This window comes from Hemitrygon akajei, chromosome 21 (assembly GCF_048418815.1).
Source record: "Hemitrygon akajei chromosome 21, sHemAka1.3, whole genome shotgun sequence".
NCBI lineage: Eukaryota > Metazoa > Chordata > Chondrichthyes > Myliobatiformes > Dasyatidae > Hemitrygon > Hemitrygon akajei.
This window is the reverse complement of record NC_133144.1, coordinates 19,223,899-19,236,645: the sequence shown is the minus strand read 5'-3', so window position 1 is coordinate 19,236,645 and position 12,747 is coordinate 19,223,899. Positions and strand designations below refer to the sequence as shown.

The 12,747-nt window shown below is 49.5% G+C and overlaps 1 protein-coding gene across 2 annotated transcripts in view; it reads right to left on the bottom strand.

The window, feature by feature from the left end:
- Positions 1 to 11,766, bottom strand: part of ptpn9a (protein tyrosine phosphatase non-receptor type 9a) — a 247,289-nt gene extending 235,523 nt beyond the window's left edge. The window contains exon 1 of one of the 2 annotated variants that reach the window (XM_073024937.1): positions 11,618 to 11,766. In XM_073024937.1, coding sequence (XP_072881038.1) covers positions 11,618 to 11,650 — 33 coding nt within the window. In that variant the 5' untranslated portion in view covers positions 11,651 to 11,766. Of the gene's footprint in view, positions 1 to 2,582; positions 2,664 to 11,617 lie in introns of those variants that run through there. The other variant, XM_073024936.1, reaches the window with a different exon arrangement.
- Between the last annotated feature and the right edge of the window lie 981 nt (positions 11,767 to 12,747).

Sequence of the window (12,747 nt, the reverse complement as noted above, 5' to 3'; positions counted from 1 at the left end):
CGAGGGTTATGAATTATTCACACCATTGACCCACATTATTCCACATCCTGATGGAGAAAGATAAGCCTTCTGCTCCTGGTTAAAACCAATGGTAATGTCTGGAAACTTCAACCCGTCTTATCTCTAGACAGACAGAGTTGGGAGCAGGAAGAATCACTGCTGCTCCTTTTGAACTGAACACTAGAAACGTCTTCAAATAAAGGTATGAAATAATTGATTGGAAAGTAAGAACAAAAGCAGCGACTTATCTTTCAATGTAAACACTTGAAGAAAGCTGGATGCAGTTTCCTGTTCACCTATGTATCTGTTAGGGTCATCTACTGTATCTTGTGCTCCCAGTGTGGTCTCCCGTATTTCGGTGAGCCACAACCGCTCCACCAAGCACCGTCTGCCAGAAAAAGCGGGATCTCCTGGGGCCACCCATTTCAATTCCACTTCCCATTCTGACATGTCAGTCTCCTTTACTGCTTTGATGAGGCCACACTCAGGCTGGAGAAGCAACACCTTATATTCCGATGGCATGGACATCAATTTCTCAAATTTCCGGTAATTGACCCCCCCAGTCACCATTCCCATTTCTGTTTCCCTCTCCCACCTATCCCCATCACTTCCCTCTGGTGCTTTCTTCCATGGTCTTCTACCCTCTCCGATCAGTTTCCCCCGTCTCCAGCCTTTTATCTCTTTCACCTATCAGCTTCCCAGCTCTTTACTTCACCCCTCCCCTCTCATCACCTATCACCCTGTACTTCTTCCTCACCTCACCCCCCCCCCCCCCCCACCTTCTTGGTCTAACCTCATTTTTTATTCCCAGATGAAAGACCTCAGTCCGAAACATCGACATCCTGCTCGTTTCCATAGTTGCTCCCTGGCCTGCTGAGTTCCTCCAGCATTTTGTGTGTGTTCGTGTTCAAACTGTTGTTGTAACTGATTTCTAAATCTATACTCAGAATGCAATGTTCCTCAATGTTCACCACCTTGGATTGAGGAGGGTCAGAGGTAGACAGTAACTACACCATTGAGGAACATTGCACAATTCACTCTCAATTAAGCACCGCCTTAAGTTAAAGAGGCTCGGGTGAGCAAGAGTGAATCATGTTGCTTGGGACACAAAGTGGATCAAAAGCTGACTGATTTCCTCAAAGACAGAGACAATGGTGAATAACATGGGCCGTTACGAACACAAAGCTTATCATTTTTACTCTTCTGGTGCCAGACATAAATTATCTAGTTTATATTGTGCCCCTTTCACAGAGAAAAAAATGCCAAGGCATTTAACAAGTGACAAAAGCTGACAGCAAACTGTAGATATGGCCAGTTTTAGTGTACAGCTGACTCAGCCTAGCCAGACTGAATGGCATTTAAGGAGGCTGGGCTGCCCACAGACTTGGTCACTTGATGACAATGGATAACAGTGGTTGGACCTTCCCAAAACTACAAAGATGTTGTCACAGTAATAATGTATGAAACCGTTTGGCTGTGCCTTACCCACTGCAAATCTAGAACTGACTGGAGACAGCCACTTTGGATGCCTTGGATCAAAGTGGTGAATATTCTATTGGCTCAGCAAAGGAAGAATTCAATGGCAGACTGTCAAATCTCACCATCTCACTTCAGTGGTACTGCCCAGAGCACAGGGGTAGCTAATGGAATGCTCAATGAGGCTGAAAAAGCTCAAAATAAAAACCATTTCAGATTTCCAATACCTTCAGTTTTTGCTTTTGAAAAGTGCCGAAGGGAATTAATCAAAGGACTTTGAATGCCTGTTGGCTACAAGCTTTGCAAAGATAGCCTCGTGATGCTGGCTAACACCTGAGCAACTCAGATAGAAGTTTCCATCCTGGTTCATTTCACAGACTGCGATGTGACCTCACAACCCCTGTCCTTCATCGGCAGCCCCTCTGATTAAGAATGACAGTGAGTTTTTAGATGCTTGATGAAACCCAAGTGGAAACCACTTCCATTGATGGGCAGGAAATGGTAGAAAGACTAGGCAGGTCAGTAGTGTGAAAGGCGGCATACCATCTTTTTTGGTAGGCCCTTGAGATCAAGGATGACTAGATTCCACTCCAGCTTTGTGAGATCAATATGTAAAGTATAAACACTTACACAGACAGCTTGTGATATAGAGGGGAGGGCACCAACTCCACTGTGGACAGTCCCAAGCACAGCTGCAAATGGAGGGTTGCGTTGGGCTGGGCATGAGGCTAGCAACACCATCCTGTTTAAAAACCCAACACTACAGAAATGCCAAAAGAAGCTCCAAAGACCTCATCCCTGGTAGAGAGAGGATCTTCAAAGACTGGCTACATCTGGGAACAATTTGAAAAACTGGCCCAGGTCAGAGGACTCTGAAAGAGTTGTTGTCAGTAGCCTATGCCCCAATAGGGGTGATTGGTCTTAAATAAGTAAGCACTCCCCTCTACTGTTTTCTCGGTGTCTGAGTGTTCCTGATACATGGCCCTGAAGTTCTCAATACCATTCCCAGCGCTCAATCCATACATTGAGCAGTTATAGGCATGAATCAGGGGGAAAATTTCATTTCTTCAAGAAGGTTTCAAGAACATCCTTGAATATTTACTCACGTTCATCCAGTAATTCCTTCCAATGACAAAGCTCAGAAGAGTCTGGTGTCCCGAACAACACAACATAACTAGGGCCTCAATACTGGGAATGTTCCTCTGTGATAGGAAAACATTCTATCACATATTAAATATTCTTCGAATGAATTTGTTGATTTTATGGAGACAGCATTAGTGGGATTTTGCCATTGTCTGGAAGTGAACGCTGCAAGCGGTCTTGGTCTCAGGAAAATACAAGAGGGCAGAGATTACTATCGTCTGTCGGTCCACGAGCTTTGTGCCAGGTCTGAAGTTTTGATGCTCAAATTGAGAAACAGGTGTGCTGATGTTCTGGTGATGATGGTAATGAATTTCATCATCAATGTCTGCATTTGATAAGACATGGCTCCCAATAATAAGCAGTAATCCATATTTTCCTGAGTGTAGCCAAGAACCATTTTGTACAGCAAGGGTGGGTTGGCAAAGGACTCCTTAATGCTGAGCATACAATTCAACAACATCTTGGAGCTTCCCTCTGAGAATACCTGCATCGTGCAGCACAACTACAGAGGTTTAGGTGACCTTGCTTCTGGAGATTAGCTGTCATAGTTTCCCATTAGTTCTGAAGATAGCTCCAGTCCCAAGGAGAGTATGCTAGATTGTGGCAAGAAGGACAAAGAAAAATTGAGGCAATAACATCAGACTTCATCAAGATTGGTTCTATTATTGTTATTGGTAGGATCAGAGCTCGCATGCCAATATGGAACAGATGTAAATAGATAGATAGATAGATCATGCATACAAACTTCTGCGGGGAGTCAGATTTGAGAAGGACATTTCACACTTCCTCCTGACAGGAGAAATCACGGGCTTTAGTAAAACCAAAAGCATTTCTGTGGAACTGTCACAACAGTAGCAGGAAAGACTCACCGGGATTTTACTGGGCCTGTAAGGAGGACTTAAGCTGCAAGCAGAGACTGAATAGGCTAGGACTTTTTCCTCCTGGAGTACAACAGGCTGGGAGGTGACATCATAGAGCTTTATACAATGAGTAGCATAAATACGGTGAATAGTAATAGTTTTTTTCCTGCAGTAGGGAGTCTAAAATTAGAGGCTAGATTTAAACTGAGAAAAGTTTAAAAGGGGACCTGAGAGTGAGACAACTTTTTCACACATAACAAGTTGTCCTGCCAGAGAAAGTGGTAAAGGTGGGTATAGTTACTCTGTTTAAAAGTCATTTAGATAAGTACGTGGATAGAAAAGGTTTAGGGATATGGGTCAAATGCAGGCAAATGGGACATTCTCAGGCAGACACCTTGGTTGGCACAGACGTGTTGTGTCAAAAGAGCAGTTTCCACGCTGTGACTCAGTGAAGATCACATCCACTGCACTCCTGGACAGAGGGGATCCCACACCCCAGTTCAAGGAGCCACTCTGTGGTCAATTAGAGAAGACAGTTTATAATGACCTTGGCATTGATTTTCCCTGGGGCAGACAGCATATCATTACCACAGTTGGTCTTGAATACTTTCTCAAGGTGGACAATTACCACAGATCTCACAGCAGGCTGGTATATCCTTCTCCCTGATGCAAGTAATGAGATGATGGATCCCTGTTGGAAATGCTCCACTGCTGAGTTTTCGGAATTCAATGTGGATATAGTCCTTGCTATCTCTTAGCTTTAATACAAACCTTCTTCAAATTTGGTCTGCCAGGGTAGTGGCAAGTGCAGTCAGGACAGGCTGCTGTGGGACAGAGTCAAAGGCGCACACATCAAGGACAGAGTCACAGTTGATGAGGCACTCAAGATGTTCATTCCAGGGGGTGCTGGCAGCCTGTACCACTCCTGGCTCTCAGTGAGCTGAGGCTGAAAGGTCTCAGGTGAAGATGTACACTAAAAGCAATGGTCTTTAAAGTGCCCAAGAAATGACCTCACTCACCCATATAATCTCTGTCCTCATTCTATAATCATCCCAAAACATTCCTTGGCCAGTCCCTGGGGAGGCGAAGGGCGGTGAAGAACGCATGTGTCAAGCTTGCCTTTATCAGATGGGGCAAAGAATAGAAGGGTTGTGACATTAGGTTTGCACTTGATGAAACACCAGTTCGGCCACACTGGGGAGTTCTGGTCTCCACACTACAGGAAGGATGTGATTGCACTGAAGAGGGTGTGCAGATCATTTACCAGAGTGTTGCTTGTATTAGGGGGCTTTAGTTATAAAGAGAGATGTGCTTGTTTTTCTTGGAGCAAAAGAGGCTCTACTTTACATTCCTGACAGAGGTACATAAACCCTTTTTCCTGTGATGGGGTGTCTAAAACAAGACAGTACAGGTTTAAGTTGAGAGGAAGGTTTGGAGAGCAGAGGAGAATGATTTTCATACAGAAAATGGGTGATATCTGGAATGTGGCAAAGACAGGCACAAAGGAATATCTAACAGCAACTTGAATAGCCAAGGCATAGAAGGCCAGAGTTAATATGAGAAAACGGGATTGATATAAAGGAGACATTTCTGTGCTGTGCAACTATGTGACTCTAAACCTGGCCGTGCAGCATTGTAATGTGGCGTTTACCAGCAAAACAAAAACATTCCCCATTCCACTCACTGACCCCATTCTCCATGACCACAGAAGCAACATCTCCAAATGCAAAAATATATCACCAACAAAAGATTTGCCCGAACTGCTCAATATGGCTTCTTTAAACATCGAATATATTGTGGTTCACAACAAAGTTCCTCAACTCACAGGATAAAATTACTCATTATTGGGCAGGAAATGCTTTCTTTATATGTAAACGGTTAGCGACTTTCACTGCTATGATTCACAGCATGGGATTATATTGAAGGTTCTGATGTCTTGTGAATTGAGGTACAACGAAATATCTTCATGCATAAAACAAGAGGGAGAAATTCTTCCCTGAGTAAAAATGAAACTGTTAATCAGCTGCTGTGTGAATGACGCTGCCAGCAAACTATCCATGCATCAGATCATAAGCAGTACTTTTTCTGCCAGAGTCACAGGGTTTCTATTAATCAGAAACACACAACAGAGGGTGTTAAAAAAAAGCTTCGCAGCCACTATACCATCAGCTCTATCCCCCAGTCTGCACTTCCAGGCCTGAGGAAAAGTATATCCCTACTACCCAAATGCAAAGCCCTGGAGGTAAAGGGTCGCTGTTACTGGATATTGGGATAGTCCCACCTTCCAAACACAAAGCCCTGGAGGTAAAGGGTCGCTGTTACTGGATATTGGGATAGTCCCACCTTCCAAACACAAAGTCCTGGAGGTAAAGGGTCGCTGTTACTGGATATTGGGATAGTCCCACCTTCCAAACACAAAGCCTTGAAGGTAAAGAGTTATTTTCTCTTTTAATTCCAGAATAAATATAGACCTAATCAAACATACACAGAATATATATCACTCAACCTTCTCTACTACTTGCCTAATTTGCATCCTCTTTCTCAGTTCAATGAAGGATTCAGACTTAAAAGTATTCACCCGTTTCTTTCCTTAAATGCTACCTGACTCACTGAGTTTCTAGAGCGTTTTCTATGCTTTTTTTAAAATCATGTTCAGAAATCAATAGCACTGAGGTGACAGGGTGGTGAAAACTGGCAGCTTTTCACCTCCAGGAGCATCACAACCTGCTTCTGCCAAGGCTGGCCAACCTGCACTGGCCACACTGCTCTCCTCCACTCACCCCCAGGTCCCTCACTGCACTCCCCCCTCACCCCCAACGTCCTGCACTGCGCTCCCCTCACCCCCCCTACGTCCCGCACTACGCTCCCCCTCTCACCCCCATGTCCCGCACTGCACTCCCCCCTCACCCCCACTGCGCTCCCCCTCACCCCCACGTACCCCACTGTGCTCCCCCCCTCACCCCCACTGCGCTCCCCTTCACCCCCACGACCCCCCACTGCTCTCCTCTCACCACCACGTCCCCACTGCACTCCCCTCTCCCCCACTGCGCTCCCCTCTCACCCCACTGCTCCTCTCTCACCCCCCACATACCCCACTGCACTCCCCTCACCCCCCACTGCGCTCCCCCTTCACCCCCACTGTGCTCCCCTTCAACCCACGTCCCCCACTGCACTCCCCTCACCCCCCCACGTCCCCCACTGCGCTCTCATCACCCCCCACGTCCCCCCACTGCGCTCCACTCACCCCACGTACCCCCACTACGCTCCCCCCTCACCCCCACTGTGCTCCCCTTCACCCCCACATCCCCCCACTGCTCTCCTCTCACCCACCACGTCCCCCCACTGCACTCCCCTCACCCCCACTGCTCTCCCCTCTCAACCCACTGCTCTCCTCTCTCACCCCCCACGTACCCCACTGCACTCCCCTCACCCTCCACTGCGCTCCCCCCCTCACCCCCACTGCGCTCCCCTTCACCCCACGTCTCCCACTGCGCTCCCCTTCACCACCACGTCCCCCACTGCACTCCCCTCACCCCCCACTGCTCCTCCCCTCTCAACCCCACTGCTCTCCTCTCTCACCCCCCACGTACCCCACTGCACTCCCCTCACCCTCCACTGCGCTCCCCCCTCACCCCCACTGCGCTCCCCCTTCACCCCACGTCTCCCACTGCGCTCCCCTTCACCACCACGTCCCCCACTGCTCTCCTCTCACCACCACGCCCCCCCACTGCGCTCCCCCTCACCCCCACGCCCCCACTGCACTCCCCTCACCCCCCACTGCGCTCCCCTCACCCCCCACGCCCCCCACTGCGCTCCCCTCACCCCCACGCCCCGCACTGCGCTCCCCCTCACCCCCCCACGTCCCGCACTGCGCTCCCCCTCACCCCCACTTGCGCTCCCCTCACCCCCACGTCCCGCACTGCGCTCCCCCTCACCCCACGTCCCGCACTGCCGCTCCCCCTCACCCCCACATCCCCCACTGCGCTCCTCTCACCCCCACGTCCCGCACTGCGCTCCACCCTCACCCCCACGTCCCCCACTGCGCCTCCCTCACCCCCGCGTCCCCCACTGCACTCCCCTTACCCTCACATCCTTCTGTTTGTAACCACTATCCCAATTTCTTCTGTCTAATGGGCTCCCTATAGGGGGTATGATTGTGACAAATGAAATTCACCTCATTTCAACTCCTCAGCTCTCTGAAGCAGTGCATTTGGCCCACTTATGGAAATCTGGCTTTCTGGAAATTCTCATATTTTAAAGCATTTTTCAAGCTAGTAATAATAATGTGTTCATGGTATTCCATTAATGACTAGTATAAACTAGTGTTATAGTGACTATCAAATATAATAAAAAACATACACTTTCTGTAATTTTGAGCAATACAATGTAGACTACAATAGAAAATGGACATTTCTAACCTGGCTTACAGATGGTTCTCCGGAACATAAGCCCAGGACTGTCTGCACTGCTTGGGGGGTACCAATTGCTGCATGAATAATTCTATCATACTGCTACAACCACACCCACTTTCTTCACTGATTAGAAGAGCCAGAACATGTTTGAACTGATTTATCTCAGAATACATTCCCGTCATTCATAAGCTCCTCATAATTTTACACTCTACAATCAATAGCAACTGGAAAATATGCAGTAATTGCAAACGTGGTTTGAGAAGGAGGGATGGAGTCATTTCAGCACTGGTTAATATATATCTGCTCAGAAGGCATAACTGACAGTATAACACTTCCTCTGAACCCACAGCATGAAAGGAGCCAATACTGACCAAGCCCAGATCTTAGTGTCATTGAATCAGCTGGAATGGTTAGCTCTGGCCCTTACCCCATGCCAGGATCTCCACGACGTGGAGTCACTTCCAGCTGATCCCCAACTGCACTGTCCTCTTCTAGCACTGAGGCTGTCATGCAATGGTCTGCAAAATGTTCCTCAGTTAACACAGATCAGAGTCAGGTTTATTAGCACTGACATATGTTGTGAAATTTGTTGTTTTATGGCAGCAGTACACTGTAATACATGAAAATTATTAATTAAAATTTTAAAATTTTCAAAAATTGAGTAGGTAGTGTAAAAAGAGAGTGAAAATAGTGAGGTAGGGTTGATTATCTGTTCAAACATTTGATGGCAGAGGGGAAGAAGCTGTTCCTAAATCGTTGAGTGTGGGTCTTCAGGCTCCTAACCACCTCGATGGTAGCAATGAGAGAGAGCACGTCCTGGGTGATGGGGATCCTTCATGACGGATGCTGCCTTTCTGAGGCATCGCCTTTTGAAGATGTCCTCAATGCTGGGGAGGCTAGTGCCCATAATGGAGCTGGCTGAGTTTGCAACCCTCTACAAATTCATTAACTCCCCCACACCGAAAATGTGCCGTGACCCCTCCGTACCAGAGATGCAGACAGTCGGCATGCTCTCTGCGGCATTTACCCCAAGGTTGCCAACAGACGGTGAGGAAGTAAAACAAACTCACCTTCACGTGCGTCTGGATGTGAACGGTGTGCTCACCGAGTATGTCACAGTTAATTGGATATTTATGAAAGTAGGTCACTGTTAGGAATGAAGGAATCAGGATAGCAAGCACCCACAAACAGCCATGCGGTCAGGTAATGTGTGCTTAGGGATATTGGTTGAGAAAAAACATATAGGCCAAGATGCCAGAGACAGTGCTGTGGGACTTATTACATCATGTGGAAAAAGATATGAATGCATTAATGTCTCACTATGTAAATGGGCACCTCCAATAACACAGGAACAGTCAGGCATCCTGGATATTTGAGCTCAAGACTGGATGATTTTTTGTCATAAAATCATGACAAATTTACAACATAATTCCTGCATTTACTGTCACTTAAATACCAATATTTTTACATAAACTTTGTACATAAAATTCAAGCTACAGTAGAAGTATTTTTAAATCAATTTTTGCAGGAAATGGTTCCTCGTTCATCCCTGTACAGGACACTCCAACCATAAACACAATTCACTGGGTCCCATTAATCCTGAGCCTGGAGGACCGCAGAAAAGGCAACTCCAGAGATTCACCACTCACATGGATACAGACAGAAACCTTTCATCTCACAGCAGCAGCATCATCTGTATAATAATTCATTTCTCAGTAAGAATCTGAACAATCCACTGAGCGAGTGAGAAACTATGCACGTGACAACCTCAAAATCACAAGGGCCATCTCACTGAGGGGTAACTGGTTAGCTTTCCCCAAAACAACTTCAGCATAACAACACTTTATTTTCAGTAAGTTTACCTTACATAAGACTTCAAGCAGAAATCAACTTGATTTTTGGAAAGAGAATTTACTACAAAAACACTGCTTGAAGAAGCTTTGATCAGCCTTAATCAGACTCTGGCAGGGCTGGGCACTGAAACGAGACTCCACTCTTCCTTGCTGTCTAAAGTTTCAACATCATTTATTGGCAAAACCAATGTCCCCCAGAGAAAGAGGCCAGTGAAAGGCCACTGGTACTTACAAGAGGGGTGGGTGGGAGGAAGGGAGGGTGGGGAGAGGGAGGAAGAGGGGTGGGGGGGAGGTTGGAGAGCAGAGGGAGAGGAGCAGGGAGGAGGGGGGGGAAGGGGGAGGAGGAGGGTGGAAGGGGGGAGGGGATGGAGGAGAGGGGGTTGGAGAGTGGAGGGAGGAGGAGTGCAGAGAAGATGGATGGGGTAAAGAGGGGAGAGACGGTGGGTGTGGAGGATGAGGAATGAAGTGAGTGGATGGAGAGGGGAGAGGATGAGGAGGGGGAGAAAAAGATTCAGATTTGAGAGGAGATGGGTGGGGGTGGAGAGGAGAGGGGAGGGGATGGGTGGAGAGGGGAGGGGAGGGGTGGAGTGGAGGAGGGGAGGGGAGGGGGGTGGAGTGGAGAGGGGAGGGGAGGGGTGGAGTGGAGAGGGGAGGGGAGGGGTGGAGTGGAGAGGAGAGGGGATGGGTGGAGTGGAGAGGAGAGGGGATGGGTGGAGTGGAGAGGAGAGGGGATGGGTGGAGTGGAGGAGAGGGGATGGGTGGAGAGGAGAGGAGAGGAGAGGGGAGGGGGATGGGTGGAGAGGAGAGGGGATGGGTGGAGAGGAGAGGGGATGGGTGGAGAGGAGAGGGGATGGGATGGGTGAAGAGGAGAGGAGAGGGGAGGGGATGGGTGGGAGGAGGAGAGGAGAGGGGAGGGGATGGGGTGGAGAGGAGAGGGGAGGGGAGGGGATGGGTGGAGAGGAGAGGGGAGGGGAGGGGATGGGTGGAGAGGGGAGGGGGAGGGGAGGGGTGGAGAGGAGAGGGGAGGGGATGGGTGGAGAGGAGAGGGGGAGGGGATGGGTGGAGAGGAGAGGGGAGGGGATGGGTGGAGAGGAGGGAGGAGGGAGATGGAGATGGGTTGGAGGAGAGGAGAGAGGGGAGGAGATGGGTGGAGAGGAGAGGGGAGGGGATGGGTGGAGAGGAGAGGGGAGGGGATGGGTGGAGAGGAGAGGGGAGGGGATGGGTGGAGAGGAGAGGGAGGGAGTGGGGATGGGAGAGGAGAGGGAGGGAGAGGGGAGGGGATGGGTGGAGAGGAGAGGGGAAGGGGGGATGGGTGGGGAGAGGAGAGGGGAGGGGATGGAGTGGGAGAGGAGAGGGGAGGGGATGGGTGGGGAGGGGCGAGTTGGAGAGGGCTGGTATCGGTTGGAGAGGGGAGTGGAGGGTTGGATAGGGTGGAGAGGGGAGTGGGCGGGGATTGGTGTGGAAGAGGGGAGTGGAGGGGATGGGTGTGAGAGGGGAAAAGAGAGCGGAGGCTGCGGTTGGAGAGGGGGAGAGGGGAAAGGCGGCTGGGTGTGGGTGGCGAGAGGAAAGGAGGGAGGGTGGGGTGGAGAGAGGAAAGGAGGGTGGGAGAGGGGAACGGAGGACGGTAGGGAAGGGGAGGGGATAGGATTGAGGGTGGAGGGAGCCGGGCTGAAGCGCGGGCCGGGGGTCGAGGCGTGGCCGGCCGGGCCTGTGAGCGGAGCCGGCAGGCGGTCAGTACCCGGAGGCCGCTCGGACCCTGCTGCCGGGTTAATGGGTCCATTCCCGACCGGAGCACCAGAGGCGGCCCGGATCGGGAAACGGAAAGAGGATGCAGGGCCGCTGATCGGGGCCTGGTCTCCAGCCGCTTTCTTACCTGCTCTTCCTCGGCCGTCAGCTCCGCCGCCATCCTCGCCGCTCGCTGACAGGGCTTTGCTGCGGCGCTCGTCCCGCTCCTCCCCCTCCGCAAACAATGGGCTCGGCTCAGGGCGGGCGGGTCGCCGGGGCCCGGCCTCCTCTCCTCCTCCTAACTCCATCACCTCCGTCCCTCCCCCACTCCTACCCCCCTCCCCTTCCTTTCCCCACCCCCTCCTACTTCTATCTCGTTTTTCCTCTTTTGCACTGTTAATTTATTTTGGTAACATAGTAATGATGGTGTCTTACACTGTACTGCGCCACAAAACGACAAATATCAGTGATAATAAACTTAATTCTGGGGTAGTAATGTAACAGAAAAGGCGTACAGAATGGTCGGTGCGACTTCGTGGGCTTTAGTGATTGCGTGCCGTATCTCTCTATGGCCGTCTCGCAGCTCAGACACCTGGGTTTACTTTTGATCTCTGGTCCTGTGTCTGTGTCCTGTTTTCCCTCTCCGGGTTTCCCTGAGAGCTCCTATTTCCTCTCATCTCTCAAAGGGCATCTTAATGGGCTACTGGAAATGACTGCTAGCACAGGCGGGTGGATGATGGGTCAGATGGCCATGGGAAAGGGCATAAGGTTGAGAGAAATAACTGACTGGGAGTGGGACTGATGGGATTGGCTCAAGGAGATAGCATGGACTTCATGGGTCAAAAGGCCTCTTCCATGCCAGAAGGGAAATATAATATCTCAAATGAAAAGTTACTAGCAAAGCAAAAGTAAAAAGCTTAACTCAAAGCCATTTAATCATAGTGAAAATGATTTATTGTAACCTTGTGTGGAACTCCTGAGATTTTATTTAGGATGTAGTACATTTCTGCAGTCCTTACCTTCTAAATAATCAGGATGCATCGGAAAAGGTGAAAAGTATGTAAGTTCCTTCTGTGAGGGGTTCAAGTCTTAGTCTGCAGAAACGAACGAAGTCCAAACTTAGTTCAACTGGATGCAAAAGGACTGGTATTTAATATGGACTCTGAAACTAAGTCATTTTTGTCATTATCTATAGACTGGCTGAGACAATGGCTCTGGGTAAGCCAAGCAATATATCTCAATAAATACAGATCTTTCCCTCACAGATTATTAGCAACA